General features: G+C 42.1%; 1 protein-coding gene across 7 annotated transcripts in view; it reads right to left on the reverse strand.

Annotated features, from left to right (window-relative positions):
- The window catches only part of LTBP1 (latent transforming growth factor beta binding protein 1), a 424505-nt gene that overhangs the window by 251405 nt on the left and 148968 nt on the right, over nucleotides 1-24132 (reverse strand). For 3 of the 7 annotated variants that reach the window (XM_081253651.1, XM_081253650.1, XM_081253649.1), the window contains exons 4-5: nucleotides 23495-23664; nucleotides 16-183 (exon numbers count right to left, since the gene is read on the reverse strand). In XM_081253651.1, the coding sequence (XP_081109777.1) occupies nucleotides 16-183; nucleotides 23495-23664 (338 nt within the window). Of the gene's footprint in view, nucleotides 1-15; nucleotides 397-23494; nucleotides 23665-24132 lie in introns of those variants that run through there. The other 4 variants (XM_081253654.1, XM_081253653.1, XM_081253652.1 and 1 more) reach the window with 3 other exon arrangements.

Consider the following 24132-nt stretch of genomic DNA (forward strand, 5'->3'; position numbering starts at 1 on the left):
ACAGTTAGAACTCACCCACTCGGAAGTTCGTGGCTGTCAGGGTGTCGGCAGCGTGACCGTTCTCACTAATAAGAGTGGTGGTGTTCCCCTTCTCACAGCTGTTCTGACAGCTGCCCTTGGTGCAGGTCACTTTACAGATGCTCGGAGTAAAGACCACCTTGATGCGGCCAGTGTGGTTACTCACTAGGAGTGGAGGCAGGGAGAAAAAGAACAACAAACACATCAGCTTAGTATCCATGAACTTGCCTTGGAAGGTTATAAAAAAAAAAGGAAAAAGAGAAAGGAAAGGAGGGAGAGGGGGAAAGAGAGAGCCCACAACCCGACAGGTTAAGGAAAGAGGGAAGCCTTTAGTGCTCGCTGCTCTGTATCCAGTGGTGTCTCTGAAACAGGAGTAGGAAGCTTAGCAAACAGAACTCTGGGATGCACTCCAAAACCACATTTGAAGTCGAGTCACTGGAGTGGGATTACTAACCACAATGCTGCACTTTATTCACGGGCAGACAAAGAGCAGTACGGAGGGCACGACAGATGAAAGAGCCAGCCCTGACAGGCAGATGTAATGCACAGAGGTTGGCCGTGCACCTAGTGGTGAATAAACTCTTGTGTCCTCGACTTGCATACTTTCCCTGTTCCTCCACTTATTAAGTCACTATTTGCAGCCCGACCCCTGGAAATGTTTTAGGCATGCAGCATGTCTGAAAACATCTGTCTCAAATCTCCTGGCACTCCCAGCTGAAGTGATCAAATCCTGTGACGCAGCTGCAGGAGCCCAGTGCTTTTTCACAACTCCGGGCACTCCTTCTCCATATAAATTTATGCAACCTATATTTTGTTTTACTGTGAACAGGGTCCATCTAAGAAAGGGAGGCCAAGGCCCCGGGCTAAAGGATTGCCTCGGTTAAAATGCCACCCTGGAGGTCTCACTGCGGCTCCTCACAAGCCACCTAAAGGAGGTATTTCTTTCATTCATACAGCCCTCTTTTAAAAACCAGTTGCTGTCACCTGTTACACAGCAGAGGCAGCACAATATCACATAATGGACACTCATCTTCAAGTCAGATTCTGGGTGGTCATCCTGGCTCAGCCATGCTATGACTCTGGACCTGTCATTTCACCTTTTCTCCAAAACATGAGAGAATTAGAAATGATGTTTTCCAGCCAGTTTTAACTTTCAATGTTTATCAGGGGTCAGCAAGCAACGGCCCTGGGATCAAATCTGGCCCACCGCCTACTTTTGTAAGTAAAGTTTTATTGGGACACAGCCACTCATGCATTTACATACTGTCTACGGATGCTTTTGTGCAGTAACAACAGAGTTGCACAGAGGTGGGACGGCCTCGTCCAGGATTGCCACTTGCAGCCAGGCCCCAATATAAACTCAGGCAAAGCACAATACAGAAACCCTATTTTGACATCCACATTTGTGAAATGCCCCCAGCCAGGTCCTTCTGCTTCCCAGGAGCCTAGGCAGAAAGCAAAAATGGTAGCAGCAGCTCAAGACAGCGGAAGACACATGATTCATCTTTGAAGCTTTAAGGCTGATTGGAAGCAGTGCCCTTCCTGTGGTCACTGTGTTACTGCAGTGGGCAAAGGAAAGCCTGCCTTTGGGTCAGCCTATCTTCTACCATCCCCTGCCCAACAGAAGAGATTCTCCCCCTTTATATTGCTTTGGTTTGACCAGCATTGTGTTTTCAGAAAATCATCCAAGAAGCCTCTAAAGGCCCACAATAAAATAAACTGTGGTCAAATCTGAGCTTGGAAACAAAAACCTTAACCAAAGGAGCCGTTAGAATTTCAAGGTTGGAATGGCACATCAAAGGTTTTCTGACAACTTTTATTTGAACATCGCTAGTGACAGGGAGCTCATTACCCGCTAAGATGGCACATTCTAGTTATGGGCAGTCCCTAACAAGTGCTATTCTTAAGCTGAAGTTGTCCTCACAGTCAGCTGCACCCATTAATCCTAATTCACCTCCCCACATTCTCACAATCTAATGCCTCTTCCACCTGACAGCCCTTCAGTTCCTCACAGACAGTACCACAGAAGCCAAGAAAGCTGAAGTTACAAGGGACCTGAAGAGATCCACTTGGGTTGGCCCTCTCGCTGAAAAGAAAATGATTCTTCTGGAGCAGAAATACCCTCAGTTCTTTTCAAGTGGTTTTCCAAGACTGTTTCTCATTCACCCGTGGTTCTAATGCAGGAGATCAAGAAACATAGTCTGGGGTGGGAAGATATCCTAGTGGCCAACCAGGTCTTCCAGCCCCTTGCAAGACGGCATCCAGAAACTTTTTCCACAAACAGCCAAATAGTAAATATTTTAGAGCTGTAGGCCTAAAGGACTCTGTTGCAACTATTCAACTCTGTTGCGGTAGCAGGAAAGCAGACTGTCAAAATCAGTATGTCAATGAATGAGTGTGGCTATGTCCCAATAAAACTTTATTTAAAGACACACAGTTTTCAAACCAGTGCTTTAAATGTTTTCAGGACATTTAAAATTTCTCTAGGACTATACCTCATAAATTTTAAAAACTATAATGGAATGCTGATTCTACAACAGACAAAACTCACCTAGTTTGATTTTTTTTTAACAGTAGAAGAAAAAAAAATCAGCTTACTCTAAGTTGTCAGACCAAGCTTACAAATATCTTGAGAATACTGTGTGTGTGTAAGTGTGTGAAGCCCAAGACAAAAAAGAGACAACATCGTCCCACTTCAAAAGAATATAAACTTCTATTTTTTTTTCTGGCCCTTGGAACAATAATGAAGTTGGAAATGGTGTGCCAACTATTTTGTCTTCTCTGGCATTAACTTTCAGTACCAGCAGCTGCCATGCAGATGCTCATACCATCACCTAAATTATGCTCACTTCAGCGAACTGAGACATCCAAAGAAAGCAAGCCCTTCATCATTATGCCCATGTTACCTCCCAGCTATAGTAGTCACTTTATAGGCACTTGAGATTCTCTGGGCTTATTGTTTTTAAAAAACTTAGTATGTTTCTTTGCCCAAAAAAATTCTTTTTGGCCTGGAATCATCTGTATTTTCAAGAGGCAGAGACAGTTTCATATGACTTAATTCTGATTTTTATAATGTTCACATCTTCTTGGAAGCAGAAAATATATTTTATTTCATATTTCCCCCCTCGTGTTTTATAAGCATTCTGCTATAAAGTAATCTAATTCTAAAAGAGACCCTTATACTCTCAGATGATCCTCTTGTGTCTACAGGAAGCATTTGTAATACTTCTCCATTATTATTAGTTAAGTTTTCCACAAGCTCAAAGTCAGCATTGAAAAACTTACCTGTTTGACACTAGATTGTCATCCATAGCTCTGAGAGGATCTCCGTAAACATTAAATGCATTAGATAATATTCTCTCCTGTGTTTGCTCCTTTAAAATCATTTCCATTACTTTAAAATCATTTCCACATTATCTAGGGTATTGTGTAAAGAGTTTAAGTTTTAAAGCACACAAAACTAACATACAGTGCTCTGAGTTTCAAATTCCTCAATGTGACAAGCTGAAGACAATACTACTCATCTCTCAAGAGTTCAGTGGGACTTCAGTGACAGTGGCCTTTCCTACACAGGCCATTTGCTGTTTAAGAGGCATCTTCCTCAAATGCCTTGAATAAATTAATACCTAAGGACCCCTAGTGCCTTCTGTAAAGTAGGTAACCCAGTAAATGTGGAACCAAGTGACTCAAAGGATGACTGTACAACCCCACAGAGATCGGGGCCCACAGGATGCTGGAGGCCATTCTGGTCCAAGAGCCTTGCTTCACCAGTGATGAGAGTGAAGCCCACGGGTCAAATCAGTGGAAGAAGATCATCCCTAGCTGCACCCATTGGCTGATTAAGAATTACAAATCTGCGAAGCCAAAGTCAGACGAGTCAGGAGTTAACAGGGCAACTGTTGGCACAGTTTTCTTGCTTGGTCCCTCTGACAAAAACATGTGAGTTACCCTGTAGGTAAATCAGCCCCAGAAATGTGAACCAGGCACTTTTAAACTTTGGGTTTTAGAGTCCTTGGCTAGAAACAGATTGCCTGGAGCCACACAGCACCTCCACTGGGCCTCCTAGTCAGTCAGTCAAGACACTCAAAAGTCAACATCCCGTCTGCAGCTTCTGCCAGACCCTGTGTGCATTCATACCTCCAAGAAGAGGTGCTGGCACGTGGGTTAAAACAAACCACAGACGTTCAGACTGAACGTCAAATGGGATGGAAGTGGAGCCGATACCCTCCCCAATATAAAAAGCTTTCATTTCTGCTTCCCAATCATTAACGACAGAGCAAAATTCAAAAATGTGAACACTGTTCTTGACAAATGGACTTCAGCCTAGCTGCCATCTTTCGGTCATTAAACTAGGATGTGACCAAGAGCAAAGGCAGCTAAAGAAATAAATATAACAAGTTCAAGACTCCCATCAGAGGTCATGAACAAAGAGTCTCGCCTCTGCATTCAATCAGAATACTGCGACAGCGCGTCAGCATTCATCCAACTTCAACAAGGGGAGGCCAGCCAGCGCCAGCAGTGTCCTCTGCGAAGGAGAAGCATCCTGCCCTGTTGACTGAGTGGGACTTCGGAGCCAATTCAGTACCCAGGTCACGTGGGAGAAAAACTGAGCTAACAGCTCATTCCCCCATTGCGCAATCCATTGCCTGCCGGGAGGCCAAGAATTCTTTGAAGGACAAATCATAAACGTATTAAATAATGCTTAGAATAACAAGATTTGATCGTTCAGCTCTCCAGGCTGGCTGAACTCCTCCAGGACTCTTAAAATAATGCCCACAGAATACTCTGTTCCTCCTAAAGGTGCTATGTAAATAGAAATCAGTATCAAATCTATTACTTCATCAGATTGCCCCAGTCATGGAAAATTCTCCAAGAGGGAAGGAAACTCAGAGATCTCTAGCTCTGCTGTGGGCACTTCCTCAGATCAGAATCTAGGGTTACTTTCCAGAACCACCTCTTGTAGTTTTTCCACATAGAACTAACTAAATGAAGAGGTAGAGAAAGAGTTTCTACACAGGTGATATAAAGTAAAACATCTGTGCTTCCTCCTCTTTTCCATGTTCCCTTAATATTCACTGAAGGAAACTGTATCACTTACTCATCTCTTGCAGATACATGTATGATTTCTTTCCTTTTTTATACATGTAAAGAGACAGGCCTATAGTGAGGCAAAGAAGGCGAGTATATTAAATCATTTAATACAAGAATATGTTTCTGGATATATTCTGAGTTTCTTGAAGAATTGCTTATTTCTCAAAAAGCAGGTACTAAACATAAGCCATGTTTAGAAATGTAACGACAGTCCCCAAAATATTCATTTGGCAGAAATGCAGCAGATGATTAACTAGTTAACTCTCAAGTATGACTTCACTTATTATTTCATGGAGAAAATAGAAGCTACGAAGCCAGGCCTACCAACTTACCTGGATCTATAGTTGTCCTGCCTTCCTCCCGATGAAGGAGGTGGTTCTACCTAAGGCCAACCCTTCCACTAAAGCAATGCATCCCCTTCCTATCTTGCCGAAAGACTTCCTCCCCATTCATTTCCATCAGCAGGCAAACCCGCTGTACTGTGTGCCCCATCTGTCGAAAACACCTCTCCTCTCATGGTCCCCATTCCACCCTCTTGCAGCTGCCACTCTATTTCCCAGCTCTCCTTAAAGAAAAGCCCCTCAAAAGAGCTGCCCTACTGGCTGCCTCCACCACCTCCCCTCCCATTCTCTCTTGAACCTGCCACAGCCAAGCTTTTGCTGTCAACCCTTCACCAAAGCTGCCCTTGTGAAGGTCACCACTGGCCCCCATGTTACCAAAACCAACAGTAAATCCTCTGGCTCCTTATGACTCAAACTTCCAGCCTATTTGACACAGAAGAACCACTCTGCTTTGTGCTCTTTTTTTTTTTTTTTTTTTTTTTTTTTGTGGTACACGGGCCTCTCACTGTTGTGGCCTCTCCCGTTGCGGAGCACAGGATCCGGATGCGCAGGCTCAGCAGCCATGGCTCACGGGCCTAGCTGCTCCGCGGCATGTGGGATCCTCCCGGACCGTGGCACGAACCCGTGTCCCCTGCATCGGCAGGCAGACTCTCAACCACTGCGCCACCAGGGAAGCCCGCTACTCTTTCTTTACTTGGCTTCTAGGTTATCCTGTTCTCTCACGGTTCTCTCCTGCCTCGCTGGCCACGGCTCCTCATGACCCTGTCCAGAGGAAGCCCTAGAGCTCAGTCTTTGTAGCCTTTTCCTTTCCATACTGACTTCCCAGATGCTATTATCCTGTCTTATCTCATGGATTTAGATACATCTACAGATTTCTGTATAGAAAATGTTTAACTCTAGCCTGGACCCCCTCGACCTTGTATATGTGTATATGAGTAATGCAGACGTGTGTATTTGTGTGTGTCCAAGAATCCAGCTGTCCAGCTGCTTATGAGACTTTGCTAGGTAGGTGTCTAAGGTCTAGTGGCTGTCCCAAGAAAACATTCAAAATTAAGCTTTGATCCCTCTCTGTATCCACATCCAAACCTGTTCCTTTTCAAGTCTTCCCCCATCTCTGAAAATGGCAAGTCTATTCTTGACCCTTTTTGGGTCATCTGAGACTCAATACAACATGCAAACCCTGTTAACTCTATTTCCAGAGGGGACAACTTTTCACCACCTTCATGGCAAACACTGGTGCAATTCACTATCATCTTCTGTCTGGATTATTTCAACAGTCTCCCAGCTGGACTTCCTGCTTCCAACTTTGCCCTCCTACAGCTTTTTCCCACACGGCATTCGGTGCATCCTTTAATGTATGGCAGTCAGATCATGGCACTCCTCCCTTCAGTGGCTTCCCATCTCATTCAGAATACAAGCCAAAGGCCTCACAAGGGCCTACTGGGCTCTCCACAAGCTGTGAGCTCCCCGACCTTGTCTCTTACACGTGTTCCCAAAGCACTCACTCTGGCCTCCTTGCTATTCCTCACATACTGGGCACATTCCTATCTCGGGGAACCTCCTGTTCCCTCTGCCTAGAATCCTCTTCCCCAGATATACATGGCTTCCTCCCTCACCTTCAAGACTTCACCAGAACGTCACATGATCAGGAGGTTTTTCCCGACTACCTGGCATAAAACTGCAACATCCCACACACATTGATTCCCTGTGTCCTGTTTTACGTTTCCTATTTATAAGTACACTTTATAGATTTAGCATTGGATTACTGTCATAAAAACACAGGCTCCATGAGGGCGGGAATGTGTCTGGTCACTACTAAATACTCAACATGTGTCTCATAGCAAGTGCTCAAGAAATATCGAATGAATGAATAAACTTCACTGACAGAGAGCTAAAGAAATAATATTTATCTAAGGGATAACTGTCAGTAATTTTTTAAAAAAAATAAAGAACACTTCTATGAAACCTTTAGCCTCAAAACATTTATTTTATGCTATATTTGTCAGAGAGAAATGTTTTAGTCATAAAAGCTTCAGATCAAGGGAAAGCACAAGTTGTTATTCAGGAAACCCTGCAATCATTACAAAACATTTTTCCCTAAAATCATTAAAACATTACCAAAAAATGGCCAATGATATAAAGTAAAAATTTTCAATTAAACATGCCAATGACAGAATAACTGAATAAACAGGAAACAAATTTCTCAAGCACTTTTTCAAAAGAAAAACAGACAATTACTTGCTCCCAAAATTCCACAATGTATTATGTAAAAATCAAATTGACACATAAGGGAAAACTTCCACTAATTTTATAAATAAAATTGATGATGATGTCTAAGGATTTTGGTTTTTTAATATATTTCTGATTTACTTAGTATTCATTCCCTTTGTTAGGCTAAGAACAGCTAGGAAATTAAAAACACTACTACCCAGATTCTTCGAGTCTGATGTGAATTGCCACTAAGCCATAAGATCCACCCAAAAAGAGAAATACACTTTGGTTCCCAGCTCAGGGAGATTGGGAGAGAGACTATCCAGAAGTCCAGAAATAAAGATGGCAGATTTCATCCCAAATTTCCACTTATTTTAGGAGTTGGGTCTCATTTCCCATTTCACTAATTTAATCTTTGTTTTAGCCTGACTCGAGATTTAAGGACTAAGATTTTCACCTAGAATCGCACGTTTTCTCAACTTCAACCTTGCCCTGCCAGCCAGACTCCACTACCCCAGTAGGACTTTAAAAAGCACACCTTGAGACTATGGGATTGTTTTAATCTTTCCTTTTTCTCCCTGGAGTTTTCTCTCTTTAAATACCAAACCTAAGTCCTCTTCTCTAGAAATATAATAAAAGGTCCTATTTTTATCCCTGGAACAAAATCAAATATGTTTCAAGGTATAATATATTTTACAGTCAAAAGAAGCTAACTTTTACCCAATAAGTAGTTTACTCACCCAGCAGGATCTGACCCAGTATATTTGGGGAAAGAAAATATAGTTGGTAATAAAAGTAGAGAACTAGCAAAACAAACGGGTGACTTTCTGACATTTTCATTTTCTGACCTTTTCTGTAAAATATTTTCCTTTAACATCATAGATCCTGAGGGGATTCAACCGACCAGGCATACTTCATGGGGTACCCTCCTCAGTTCTGGTGTCCTACAACTGCAGCAGGCCACTGTCCCGTGGTGTTTTCTTCAACATGACTTTAAAAGCCCCCATCTAGAGCATGTGAAAATCTCTCCTCTGCTCATTCTTAATACCAGAGAGCCAGCCTCTCCAGAATGAACAGTGGTATTTGAGATGCTGTGATTGCAGAGTTGAAGAAACACAAGACTTAATGTGTTTTGTGTTTAAAAGTAACAAAGAATAACGGGAGGGAGCACAATATACTTTAAAAGTAATAAAGTAATAACTTTAAAAGTAATAAAGAATAACAGGAGCGAGCACAATATACCCACTTTCTCAATTCTGAATTGAGAGTGTAATTCATGGCCTGGATCTAGAATCCTGACAATTGTGGCAAGCACACTTGGCAAGGGTTAAGTAAGTTTGCCCAGGGATTTTTAGAGGAGTTTTCTGGCATCATGGTTCAAGATGTTACTCTAAGAGTTCATCTCTCGAGGGATAAATACCATTGAAAAGATGCACTTTTTCATGTGAAAAGTCTCCACTTCCCTCAAAGAACCTATGTCAGCGTTCACCGCAGCGTAACTCTAGCTTCCACACTGTGGCCAGGGCAGCGGAAGAGGCTTAAGAGAAGGACTTCACCACTGTCTCTGAATCAAAAGAACAAGTTGCAGGGCAGTAAACACTTCCCTGTCTTCCATCTCTAACACTCATTCAATCTGGCCGGTTTGTGTGGGCTCCTTACAGAAGCAGTGGGCTACACACGCTTCACATGATTCGAATTTTCTATCCCTTAATTTTAGAACAGAATTAGGTTTTATTTATCCCCACATTTGTTGTTTTTCCAAAAAGAAGTCAATGGAGGCACTTGTTATCAGTCTATCACTCACCATTTCCATAAATAACATGTTTGCTTGCACATGGAGAAGCAAGTCTGACTAAAATGATCCATATCTACTGGGCTGCGTGTGTACCAAGGAACAAATTTCATGACTTACTCACAAGCTTGATAGAGTAGGGGCCATTCCCCATGAGGGTCCCAATTATCTCTACTATGTACTTGGAGAAATAGGATTCCATTTAGTCTATGTAATTGTTAAAACAAATATTTCCAACAAAATCAAACTCCTTCAAAGGAAATGAAGACTCTTGCCCACCTACATCCAATCTAGCCTCAACTTCAGCAACCACACATACAGCCAGGGAATCAGCCAGGCAGAACTGCCCAACGATCCTCACTCACACGCCTGCTTCTTTCTCACAGTTTCCTCCCCGCCACCCCCCACCCCCCACCCCAGAAAACCTTTCCTCCTTTCTCTCCACCTTTCATCCCTTCACTCCCATCCACGATTCTCACCAACCTAGGCACGACCATACATTCCACTTTTTCTTGGTTCTTTGCACATACTTCTATTTATGTATGTTTCTCTCCTCCAACATTCCCTTGGCCTCAATCAAGCCAAAGAAAACAGTTTGTATTCTCATCCTCCTTTGCTATTTTTAACACACGTCCCACCTGGTGATTCTCCCTTTTTGGGAATGGGAAAGAGTATGTGGCAAGAGGGGAGTGACGTGGGAAAGAACACAGTGGGAGGAAATGAACTCAGGCTGGCAATACAGGGGAAGACAGACAAAGCAAAGGGCAGAGAAGCGACTTTAACTCCAACAGCTAATACCTGGAAGTCACAAAAACATTAACGGAGTTGAATGCCACCAACGTTCTACTATTTCCACAAGGGGCTTGGAAATTTCCCTCTTATATTAAAGGCAGACACAAGGAAGAAAACGACCTGTTACACTTTACAAAACCTAAATTTGCTTGAAAGAAAAAGCCAAAAGACAGGATAGAGAGGGAAACCAAAACCTACCGTGCCCTGGACAGGTATTCTGAGTTACTGGAGCTGCCAGGCCAGGAGGAGATACAGTGATGTGCCTCTGAGAGATCCCAATTCTTTCGTGTAGGTAATGAAAACCCAGTACAAACAAAATATTAGAAATTTGAATGCCTTTTATTTTGAGAAGCATTAAGGAAGCTGAACATAGGAATATTTGTGCAACTATCAAAACTCCTCCAAAGTTTGATGGATTCAATTGAAAGAAAAAACTGTTGAAGCCATTAGTTATATAGAAGAAAACTGGCATTTTTTAAATCTCTAAAGTAATTTAGAATTATAGAATCAGGGATCTCCATGCTTGCAGAACACCAATTCTGTCAGTTCTTTTTTCCCCAGCACAAATTTCTCCCTGGCTCAGTTTTTAAATGACTCCATCAAATGGCCCCAGCTACTCTCCCCAAGGGATTACTGCCAAATTCAATAGATCTCACCATTAGGCAAGATTTCAGCCTAAATATCGCTTTTCTCAAAGTCGTCATATTATATCTAAATATGGTCCAGTATCATGTCATAAATAAAATTGAAAAATGATTAGTTGCCAATAAAAAATGAATTACTGATGTGTAATTACACATTGTAAGTTTTTCAGCTGTCAGCTAATTCTTTTTAGGTTACTCATTTTCAACTTTTCCCTTTTGACTCTCATCAAGTTAATGTCTCTCCTGTTGAACACTGACGGTTTTAAAATGTGTCCACAAATTCTTTGCTTTGTCTTTCTTCAAGAGATGATGGCCAATTCCCCTCCCCTTGAGCCTGGACTGGTTTTAGCGACTCCTGTCTAAAGAACAGAATAAAGCAGGGTGATAGTTTGTGACTTCAGAGCCTAGATCATAAAAGGCACTGCACTGCAGTTCCCATCCTACTTTCTTTCCTGGACCACTCATTCTGAGGGAAGCCAGCTCCCATGCTGTGAGAATACTTGAGGCGTCTATGGAGAGGCCCACGCAACAAAGAACTGAAGCTTCCTGCCAATTACCATGTGATTGAGCAATCCTGGAAGCAGATCTTCCAGCCCCAGGCAAGCCTTCAGATGACTGCTGCCCTTGCCTGATACCCTGACGGAAACTTCATAAAAGAACCTAAGCCAGAACCAACCAGCTAAGGTAATTCCCAATCCCTGACCCACAGAAACTGTAAGATACTGCTTGTTGCTTTAAACCACTAAGGTTGGGAATGCTCGGTTACCTGGCAATAGATCATATAAACACACACACAAGATCTTCTTCTCCACTTTATTTTTTGCCTAGATTCTGAGAACATAGAAATAGTATATATGGGCCTTTCTAAATGCACAGAGCACTGTCTGCGTGACTGACGGACTCATGAAACATGTACCGGGCGCTTATGAAGCTCAAATACACACCACGGCCATGTAAGTTACACTCATAGCCATTTCACAGACTAGGAGACTACAGAGACATTCATCAGAAACTTGACCAAGGTCATTTTGTTAGGAAAGGGTGGAAGCTGGGAGTTCAGTGCAAGCCCTGCTCTTTCCTCAAAACCCCAGTGCCTCTCCCACACTTTTAATGAGCAGTACTATGAAAATTACACGACACGAGGCACTTGGAAAGGTTGGGATGAAGGAGAGAAATGAAGATGGAGCACATATGGGAAGGTCAGGATGAAGGAGGGAAATTAACAGAGATGGAGCACAGACTATGTATCTGGCAGCATGTTAGGTGTCACATGCCATCTCACTTCATTCTTACAACAAACAGTCTTATGGAATAAGTGTTAAGAGTTTTATTTGTCCAAGAAACGGATAGAGGTTCAACAAGATGGGATACAATAAAACCACTCTCTGGCTCTACCCTCCCAATCCTGCAATCAAGAGTAGAACAAAGACATGCAGAATAAAGCCATCCAACCCATTACCTCACAAGGCTGTGGCAGGGCCCATATGAAATAATTTGTATGAATATGATTCATAAGCTGTTAAATACGCAAATTCAAGAGGTTATCATTTCATGCAGTCAGCTCTTAGAGGAAAAACTCAAATGAGCAGCAATACTTACTCCAAGATAAATTACAGAGCAAAACACACAAGAGCTTCTAAATATGGGAAAATTTCACCTCGAAATGTTTGCTTTTATGATCATAATTACTACTAAAAACTCTAGAAGAAAGTAAAATTCTACTGTGGACTTTGGTCCTTACACAATTTCCAGGTAAGATCTGATTGCTTCATTTTGTTTGAAAGCTATCAAAATGGATCTCAAACGGCAATAGGAACCCACTGATTAGAAAGGTTTATTTTGCATTTGGATTATTTTTGTTAAAAAAATTCTTCCCAGAAGCTCTATATTCAGATAATTTTTTAATGTGTCATGGTCATTAAAGTCCTACATATAATAAAGTTGACAAAATTTTTAAATATAGTCAAATTTTGACTTTGGACTCCCCTGAAAGTAACTTACACGAAGAGCTAAAGTAGCAATCTTTTCAATGAACAAGTTTTGTTTTGGCAATTTATACCTTGTTATATTTTTGCTTCCTAACAAATACACGCATAACACGTAGGGTAACAGTTTAAACACTCAAACAATGTTCTAATGGGCTTCCCTGGTGGCGCAGTGGTTAAGAATTCACCTGCCAAGGAAGGGAACATGGGTTCAAGCCCTGGTCTGGGAAGATGCCACATGCCGCGGAGCAACAAAGCCCGTGTGCCACAACTACTGAGCCTGCACTCTAGAGCCCGCGAGCCACAGCTACTGAGCCCATGTGCCACAACAACTGAAGCCTGCACGCCTAGAGCCCATGCTCTGCAACAAGAGAAGCCATTGCAATGAGAGGCCCGTGCACTGCAACTAAAGAAAGCCCGTGTGCAGCAACAAAGACCCAGTGCAGCCAAAAATTAAATAAATAAACTTATTTCAAAAACAGAATAATAGGGCTTCCCTGGTGGCGCGGTGGTTGAGAGTCCGCCTGCCGATGCAGGGGACGCGGGTTCGTGCCCCAGTCCGGGAAGATCCCACATGCCACGGAGCGGCTGGGCGCATGAGCCATGGCCGCTGAGCCTGCGCGTCTGGAGCCTGTGCTCCGCAACGGGAGAGGCCACAACAGTGAGAGGCCCGCGTACCGCAAAAAAAAAAAAAAGAATAATAATGTACTAATATTACAATGTAACATATTGAATTAATGCATATGCAGCAATTAGCACTGTGGCTGGCATATGGTAAGTGCTAAATAGATGAGGAGAAAGGCCAGGATTGAATCCACAGTGTCTTTGGAGAATATAAATGAGCCTATGTCCAAATTTCCTGATCTTCAGAGACATGAATATAATTTACAACACCAAGAGCAGGTTTTTAAAATATGTATTGTATGTTCTTGAGGTATATTAAGGTGTGGTTTGGAAACTGGGATCTCTGACAAGAAACATTATGAATCACTTTCTCTGCTAACAGTATTTTTTAAACTCCTTTAAAAAGAGGCCTCTAACTTCGCTATATTTCCAGGTTCAAGACATGGCAGAGAATGTCTGCTATGAATTTATACACACTCCCCGCCCCCCGCTTTGTGGTTGCCTGAAAACCCATACCAAAAATAATGATGAACGAATAAAAGGTATAATGGGATTTCGGAAGTGTTACTGAAAGTATTCCTATCCGCACTCACTAACAAACTCTAACTGGACGCTCTCCATTCCATATGAGCAAGAATCCCTGAGACCCAAGAATGCTTCTGTTAAAGATCCTAACGGCTGCTCAGACATAAATGTGGTAACACATCAGGTCCTACTGAAACCAGGCCAGGCAGAACAATTCTTTAGGTGTTTCAGTAGTCTTGAGGAAATGACAGAACTGACCCATCCACTCCTCTATGCATCACAAGCCCACCCCAGTGTTTGATGCTCTGAGATGTCACGACAGGCAGCTGTTAGAGGGAAGGGTACAAATAGAACATGTGTTAGCCAGAGTCTCTGTCCACAGCACAATGTGAGGGGTGCATGTTATCTGGAGTGATGGAATGGTAAAGCTGTGTGAAGCAATAAGGGAGATAAGCCCCAAGAAGATCCAGGGACAGCCAGCCCTCATGGAGACTAGGGCACATTTCAGTAACTGCAAGGATGATGTTGAGAATCCACAGTACTTGTAGCACCCCATTATATGTTGCCCTGTCCCCAGTGCTTTTCAGAAAAGGCTGATGAACTTCATTCTTATATACAACATTAATGAGACAGAAAGCTTCTCTCTGGCTGCTTCTGCTGGTGTTTCACTTTTGTAACAGTTGTGTACTGCTTAGCTCTAACTTACAAACACCTTAAGAGAGATTCTGATTCATTTCATCAGTATCATCCCTGCTGGGGAAAGAGGGATCCTGAGATGCACCTGTAGCCGTTAAATGGTGATCATTAAAACAAGCAGCGCAGCTGCCTGGTGCGTGGGGTTCCAGACCTTGTTAAAGGAGAGTGCTCAATCCCACATAAGAAGCCCAGAGGCCATCAACCAAAAGAAACTATGACTAACACCCTCTCACCTGCACTATGATGCTTGCTTGCTTTCAGCAAAGCTTTCCAAATCTGTTTCTAGGATACAGGGTTTTAAAATATCTATGACTTTTTTTTCAAGAGCAACCACTGCCTACCTAAAATGTTTTCATTTAGTTAAACTGGTACCTTGAGAGAAACTTGTGAAGCACAGTTAGGGCTACAAGAAAACTTCTTTAATGGATACTTGCTATATGGATACTATAAGGAGCTCCAAAAAAGTAAATTTTTAAATAATACACATTTATGTATTTGATTGAATATATTTGTGTGTTTATGTGTATATACACATATTTCATTATTTAAAGTTTGTCTGCCAGAAGAATTACTCACATAAAACCATGTTGCAATTACCTCCTAGGGAAGAAAGGTTTTCCTCCTCCTCCTGCCATGTATTAATTTCTACTACCTTTGTATGCGAGGAGAAAGGGAGACCAAGGACAGCTGGCTTTCAGCTTAAGGATAATTTCATAAGACGCTCATACTAAGTCAATATTGAAAAATAATGCACAACTAAAATTGTAGATAACCACAACACAAAAACTTCTTTAAGAAATGTCATACAAAAACACAAAGAAGGTATTGAGGTCTTTACCTCCACAAAGTGGGTACAGATTCACCACAAGGCCATCATTTTCAATGCTAAGAGGACCTTTCTATAAGGAGACTGACCCACAAGAAGACAAAGCATTCTACTTTAATTCCTTTTATAACATCTCATAAGCAGAACTTTTGTATCAAAAGTATCATTTCAACTCTAATGATGATTAATTTTCTAGAAGCTGTTTTCCCATTTAGAAGAAAAATCAAGTCAAGCCCTCAGTTTCTGGTAAATAAATCCTAAGGCTGAGTAGGCACCATCTTTTTTCAAATTCAAGTTTTCTCCTACCAAAACGTTGCATTGTAGTTTCCCTCAGGCAAACTGTAAATTCATGTGTTTTATTTTTCCTTAGAAATATCACAGTTTGGTCACAGAATATTCTGGAGCCACACAGTGTTTCTCAATATCTTGAACTCTGTCTCAACACCCAGAAATATCCTTGGATTGGTTTGTTATGAAACCTTGGGCCCTTTGGGTTTAAAAGCCTCTTTCTCTGGCACGGAAAGCTGCCCACTGGGGAATTTAGGTTACATAATCCTCTCACTCTAGGTTTTCCTCCACTGTTTTCACATTGCTGGATAAGCTTCTTGGCAGTGTTTATAATCAATCCATGCCTACCACTGCCCAGCTATCTTGAACTGTGCGTGAGTAACCAGGCGATGAGAAGTTCACATCCACATACCTTCCGGGGTATGACCAAACAACCCCTGGATAAAATAAACCACCTGCCCTCGCCCCTCCAACTGAGGCACGGCGGCCACATCCAAGACCACACATGGAACAACTTCTATAATAGGTAATACTCTGTCCTTCAAAGGAACCTGAATTCTTAAGGACATCAACTCAGCAAAACCCTGGTGTTCACCCACATTCACCAGAATGCTTTCTCAAGCATTTTTTAATACCCAGTATGCTGATGCTTTGCTGTCTAGGCTTTTAAGGCCAACAAGGATTTTACCAGAAATTTTTGAAGACTGGGTGATTTTCTTCTGGCCATCTTAGTGCTAAGATCCACATTGCCACATGGCTGGGAAACTGGCTCAGTGTTCCTGATTCCCAAACAACACTGTGTGGGGATGACCAAGCAGCTCCAAGAGCTTGCTGATTTTACAAGGGAAAAGGCACAGAGCTTTACTACCAACCCTTCTTCCAGGCAGTATGTTTTCACACCTAGTATCCTTTTTATTTTTATTTTTTTTATTTTTTTAAAGTTTATTTATTTATTTATTTTTTAATTAGTTTCTGCTTTATAACAAAGTGAATCAGTCATACATATACATCTGTTCCCACATCCCTTCCCTCATGCATCTCCCTCCCTCCCACCCTCCCCATCCCACCCCTCCAGGCGGTCACAAAGCACCGAGCTGATCTCCCTGTGCTCTGCGGCTGCTTCCCACTATCTATCTACCTTACGTTTGGTAGACACACTTACCTGCACATGACAAGCTAAGGGTAGTCTCCATGCAGGGAAGGATTTCGAGTGCTGAAGAATATTAAGTCTACGGAATTCTCCGTCCTCCCAAGTGCCCAGTGTGTCCGTCTGCAAAGCTCTGCCCTAGTGGGGCTCCCAAGCAATCAGGAACTAACAGAGAGAGCATCTCAGGGAACTGGGATTTGCCAGCACACTTGATGTCCCCTCCCTTTTCTCTCCTCACACGATCTTCCTATCACTCACACTTACACTTCAACACCCAAATGAGGTGAGGGTGGTTCTCAGGACCAGACCCTTCCTCACCCGCAGTTTCAAACTGTTCTTCCTCTGGAGGTATCCCTATTGCAAATTCATCCTGCACTTAAGAATCTGGTTCCAATTCTTCTCATCTGCACTTATTACATCTACATTTGCCTTCATCTAGTTGCCACTCCACGGCTTCTCCCATTTTTTGGCAAAGGCCCAGTAAGTGGAGGATGAATGTGGTCTTCCTTAAAGCCAACTTCCATCTATGGTGGGTGCTCTGAACTACACCACAGACTCCCTCCCTGTGAAGATTCTGTAACTAGCACTGTGCATCCGAGCCTCTAATGAGTATTCCTGCCCACCTACTTGAAATGGCTGGCATAAGCAGAACAGCCTAAGCCAAATACTGCCTGCCTATCCTTTAAACTTCAGATTTGTTTTGCTAAAGCAAAAATCTTGGATGTGTCCTCTAACCTTCTGCAGAACTACCCTCTTCTCTCAGGGCAACCAGGAAGATGCAGTTTTAATGGTAACATCTTTGCTCTATCAGTCTGCAACCACAGAAAATCTGCACTCCAGACACATGAACTTTTTTTCCCGGGGAGATATAACACTTGTCATCAAACCCTGAGATACTTTCATGCCTTATGCTTCTTGGTGGCAGTGTGAACACAGCCGGAAGGCTAATGCTAGCACATTCAACCATAGTGTGGCTAAAAGAGGAAGGCTCGTGTGCCCAAAGGGCCCGCGCTCTTCAGAGTATGGGAACATGGACTGCGGTCAGGCCAGAACTGGGCTGCAGGGATTTGGGCAGCAAAGTTGCTCAATGGACTCTTTGCCTCCCTCTCAGACCTAAGACCTGCTGAGGAGGGCTGTTGTATCTTCAAATGGGGGAGCCAGGAATTCCAGTCAGCCCGTGACTCATGTGGGGGGGTGAGGGTGGGAGCAGAAGCTGAGTCGACTGGCCTGTTGCAAGGAATGGGAGGGGTCAGCACAGACCACAGGATCCAGGGCTAAGATGTTTCCTGAGGTCCCAGTGCAGGCATGATAAGGTTTTCTTCTGTCAGAAGCAGCCTAATGGGGCTGTGTATGTGTTTCCTGCACCACTATGGGTGTTCACCTAAGCAGAAAGCTTAAGTTTAACAATTTAAGTAAAAATTAAATGTGGGCTTCTCCTAACTTTTTATAACTGAAAAGTATCATATTTCCTCAATGACAATAATCAATCACTCTCTCATGTCTCTGAGCACATCGGGAGATAAATTAGCAACTCTTTTAAGAATCTGATTTGTATCAATTTTAGAAACTTTAGAAAGGTAGTATATAAAAGATGGTGTCTGCCTTTCTTGAAATCTAAGATCTTGGCTTTGTTGAATCTGAAGTAAGATTTCAATAGACAACTTTAAAATATAATTAACCTTTTTAAAAGCTAAGTCCACCTTGAGAGGAAAACCACTGGAATTAGCAAGGAGAAATCCAATTATATAAGTTTACATTTCTAAAAATTTCCAATTAAACTGAGGTAATAGAAAAAAAAAAGTGGAGCAGGTGAATATTCAAATCAGAGATTCTCCAATTTCTTAGCTCTAGGACTCTTTGCATAACGCTGCAAATCAGTAGTCTAGGGAACTATTTCAGCTACAGGGATATTTCTGCTCATCCTAAAGCTCTCCTTTATAAGTCACTCCACACTCTACCTTAGGAAGCTCTCCATTATTACCCCTGATGATAAAAAAATCCTTCCACCATGGACCAAAATCGAAATGTTATTTTCTGGTTTTAGTATGATCAAGCATCCCATGGTATTTTCAGCACAACAGCAGATAGTCTGGAATGGATACTTATTACCCTCAAGCAAGATCTTTTTCTAGTGCATTGTATTGAAATCATCTCTTTAGGTGTGAGATATTTGGGTCTGCCCCTGAGCAGATAGAAGATAATCTGAACTGACTGTTGTCATAAGATTGCCTTTAAATGTTATCATCATGTCATTTCAACTTCCGTCCCTCTAGGTTAAAAACACTGCTAAACCAACCACAATAGAATTTGGTTTACATAGTCAAACCTTTCCTACAAATTACTGAAGGAGGTACTGGATAAAGCAGATCCCCTCTACCCAACGCCATTCTTAGCACTTCTGAGAGAACCAGCGACCTCCATTCCTTGAAACTTTTATAACTACTTATTTGGAAATAATTTTTAAGTATTTTTGTGTTATTTTTAGCATAACGTGGCTTTACCATATTCACACTTTGTGCGACCATGATAACCACTTAATTCCAGTACACTTCCATCAGCCCCAAAGAAACTCCTTAACCATCAATGGTCACACCCAATTCCTGCTCTCCCCAGCCCCCAGCAACCACTAATCTACTATCTGTCTGCATGGATATTTCACATAATTTGCCTGTTCTAGACATTTCATATAAAAATGGAATCATATGTGATCTGGATTCTTTTGTACCTGGACTCATTCAGTATGCTTTCAAGGTTCATTCACGTTGTGGCATATATCATATTTCATTCCTTTTTGTGGCTTAAGAGCCAATGGCAAGATATACCACATTTTGTTTATCTACAATCAGTTGATGGGCAGTTTGGTTGTTCTCACTTTTTGGCTATTGTGAATAACACTGCTATGAACATTTGTACATACGTTTTTGTGTACACATGTTTTCACTTCTCTTGAGTATATACTTAGGAGTGGAACTGCTGCGTCATAGAGTCACTCTGTGTTTAACTTTTTGAGGAACTCATGGTGATTCATGCAATTCAGTCCAGCCGCATGGCCATTAATAGGTCATCCAGTGAAAATGTTATTTCCATCAGTATCAAAAGGCTTTCTATAAACAACCAGGAGTAACATCCATCACTTTCCCCAGTGCTGTGTGGCATGTCACTCTAACATTAAAGGAAACTAGACTTATCTAACACAACTGGTTTCCTGGTAGTTCATGCTTTTCTGGCTGCCTCCAAACCAAGTGGAGCTACATCTGAGAATCATCATGGGGAGGAGGGGGGGTTGCTGGGAATAGTGACACTGAAGAACAGTTGCTTACACACAGGGCCTCTAGAGCATCTTTTGGTTTAATTGTCCTGTTTCAGGCACCAGTCAATCAGGTCCAAAATCTATATATTTTCAGCAGATTGATTTTTTTCAGTTGAAGCATGGCTGATTTACAATGCTGTGTTAGTTTCAGGTATACAACATACTGATTCAGCATTTTTGCAGATTATATTCCATTATAGGTTATTACAAGACAGTGGGTATAATTCCCTGTGTTATACGTCTATCCTTGTTGCTTATGTATTTTACATATAGTAGTTTGTATCTATTAAACCCATACCCCTAATTTGTCCCTCCCTCCTTCTGAGTCTGTTTCGTATATACATTCATTTTATCTTCTAGATTCCACATACAGGTGATATTATACAGCATCTGTCTTTGTCCAACTGATTTTACTAAGCATAATATTCTCTAGGTCCATCCACGTTGCTGCAAATGGCAGTATTTCGTTCTTTTTCATGGCTGAGTAATATTCCATTGTTTATATACACACACCCCATCTTAATCCAAACACCTGTTGATGGGCACTTGGTTTGCTTCCATATCTTGGCTATTGTAAGTAGTGCTGCACTGAACACTGGGGCACATGTATTTTTTCAAAGTAGTGTTTTCATTTTTTCCAGATACGTACCCAGGAGTGGAACTGTTAGATCATATGGTGGAATTGCTAGATCTTATGGTTGCTCTATCTTCAGTTTTTTGAGGAACCCCCATACTGTTTTCCACAGTGGTTGCACCAATTTATATTCCCATCCTCAGTGTACAAGGGTTCCCTTTTCTCCACATCCTCTCCGACACTTGTTATTTGTAGACTTTTTGATGATAGCCATTCTGACAGGTGTGAGGTGATACCTCGTAGTTTTGATTTGCATTTCTCTTATAGAGATGTTGAGCATCTTTTCATGTGTCTGTTAGCCATCTGTATGTCTTCTTTGTAAAAATGTCTATTCAAGTCTTCTGCCCCTTTCTTGATTGGGTGGTTTTTTTTTTTATATATACTGAGTTGTATGAGCTGTTTGTATATTTTAAATATTAACCCCTTGTCAGTCGCATCATTTGCAAATATTTTCTCCCATTCCATAGGTTGTCTTTTTAGTAGATTGAGAAACTAAGTCTCTAGATTACCAGTTGGCAAACTACAGCCCATGGGCCAAATCCAGCCAGCTACCTGAGTTTTTTTTTTTTTAAACAACCTACTAGCTAAGAGTTTTTACATTTTTTTTTTTTTTTTTTTTGCAGTATGCGGGCCTCTCATTGTTGTGGCCTCTCCCGCTGCGGACCACAGGCTCCGGACGTGCAGGCCCAGCAGCCATGGCTCACGGGCCCAGCCGCTCCGCGGCATGTGGGATCCTCCCGGACCGGGGCACGAACCCGTGTCCCCTGCATCGGCAGGCGGACTCTCAACCACTGCGCCACCAGGGAAGCCCCAGTTTTTACATTTTTAAATGTCTACATTTTAAATAGTTATGTACGTACCTATATATAACATCCTCAATTTGTATCTTGGCTCCTAATGCCTAAAGTACTTATTACCTGGACCTTTAAGAAAAAAATTTGCAGACCCCTGCTCAAAATGATACTCATGCAAATTAAACTAGTCTCCGGTCTTAATACCAGAGATTCCCAAACCATCTTTTCCTGACACCTCCATGAAATTCAGAATTCTTTTATCAGTATGATCATAAGCTTTCAAAAATTCTTCCCATCACATTCTAATTTTGGAGAGCTTTTATAAAATATGATCTATATAAAGCTTCAAGGAAATAGTAGTACCTCTTTAGATTTTTAGAGATTAGAAAAATATTATATACTTAGGGATATTTCTAGAGAACAGGCTATTAAGCACTGAAATCAAAGGAGCTTTAAAAACAAGATGATAGGGCTTCCCTGGTGGCACAGTGGTTGAGAGTCCGCCTGCTGATGCAGGGGACACGGGTTCATGCCCTGGTCCGGGAAGATCCCACATGCTGCGGAGCGGCTGGGCCCGTGAGCCATGGCCACTGAGCCTGCGCGTCCGGAGCCTGTGCTCCACAACGGGAGAGGCCACAACAGTGAGAGGCCCGTGTACCGCAAAAAACAACAACAACAACAACAACAACAAGATGATACATCTATTGTTTTGCAAATAACTTGGAAGCTATCCTTTCTAAAGGGCAAGGAGATGATCTACACAATTTCTCCATTCTTCCCTCATCATCCCAATAAATCACCTCAGACAATTGCTCTGGGATCCAGCCTCAAGTCCTGAGCACAATTTTCTCAAAAGATGAAATGTGGAATGTACATACCTTATATTAGCTACTCTTTTTGTTAAGTGGCCAATTCCGGGATGTGGAGCTGGTCCCCGGGAATCAAGCCCATACAGACACAGGCTTCTGAAGTGCCCAACAGTAGTAAGAATTCTCTCTCAGCTCTCCACACTACTCTGGGTGGTGAAAGACAGTCCTTTTCAACCTCACAACTGGCATTCTCTTTCATTACTTATGGCGCAGGCCATCCATCAACGTGCGGCAGAGCAGGAAGCTGCTGGAAGGAGTGTGTGCATCCAGCCTGCCGCCTCACTGAAGAACGTTTTCTCCAGATGCTGCCAGCAGACACTCTGTAATAGTTAACCCACAAATCATCACATTCCCCACCCTCTGAGCTGGGGCTTGTCCTTGAACCTCCCCCACAGTGAGATATTACCCAAGCTGGCCACTGATCCAATAGCTCTTTACAAACTCAGTCAAACCTGCCACACCATGGAACCGATATACTAAAAACACTGCCCTCCTAACATGAAAACATCCACTGTAGGTATATCTCGGAGGGTAATGCAGGACACTGCAGACATCTCACAAGGAATAAATCCTGGCTAGCTCACTAAGGAAAATATTTTATCAGTGTAAACACATCAGCCATACAACTGTACAGAAAATGAGAGCAAGTATGTCTTGGAAATGGAGCCATCTTGCAGAAACAGTATTACAGGCAAGTCACTTCAGATCCTGCAATGTCCAGGAAAACTGCCTTTCCTCTGAAGAAGGAAAACATATTGCTGTCTGGTTGTTTCAGGAACCAGTATGGATTTTAAAAAAATGATTCTTGAATTTTATCTACTGTGACACATTAAAGCCATCTACAGGGCGAAGTGTTTCCAAACCATGATACTGTAATTTAGAAAGATGATTGACAGGACATACTCACACTGAAAAGGTGCTGCCACATGATCGTGTCCAAATCTTAAAGGGAATGAACCTTCAGTAGACTGCTCTCCCGAAATCACCTTCTGAGCTGCAAAGTACTTGGGCTTGAGCACATATTCCTGGGCCTGGCCATGATGAATCATCACATTCTGTGAGGAAAGGGGTGTCACTCTGGAAAGAAACAAAGTAAGGATAAGGAAATTAACAATGGACTTTTAAAGTCAAGTAAGAAGGAAAGAATAAGAAATCAGTTAAACTTAGAAAGGAGCATAAAAATTTCATACAAGGCTAATTTTGTCCTTCAAATACTGTAGTCACGACATAGTAAGAAATAATGACACCTTACCCTTGGAAACCTCCAACATAAAGGGGACTCTGCCTGTCTAGTCAAGAAGCATAAGGACATACAGGTCGTGAACAGACGGAGTCTATCAAAGCACTGAAAGCACAGCTACCATGAGCCCTCATGCAACACACGCAAGTTATATTTAAGACAAAAACATACATGAACAGGTATGTATATCAGGAAGGTATTAAGCCTCTTTGAGCCTCACTTTCCTATTCTGTACCATGGAATATCTGCTGCACAAGGCTAAGAAAAAAATTCGTGTAAAAATCTGAACACATAAAAACTGAAAA

The sequence above is a fragment of the Mesoplodon bidens genome, assembly GCF_964165515.1.
Source record: "Mesoplodon bidens genome assembly, chromosome: 14".
Taxonomy (NCBI): Eukaryota; Metazoa; Chordata; class Mammalia; order Artiodactyla; family Ziphiidae; genus Mesoplodon; species Mesoplodon bidens.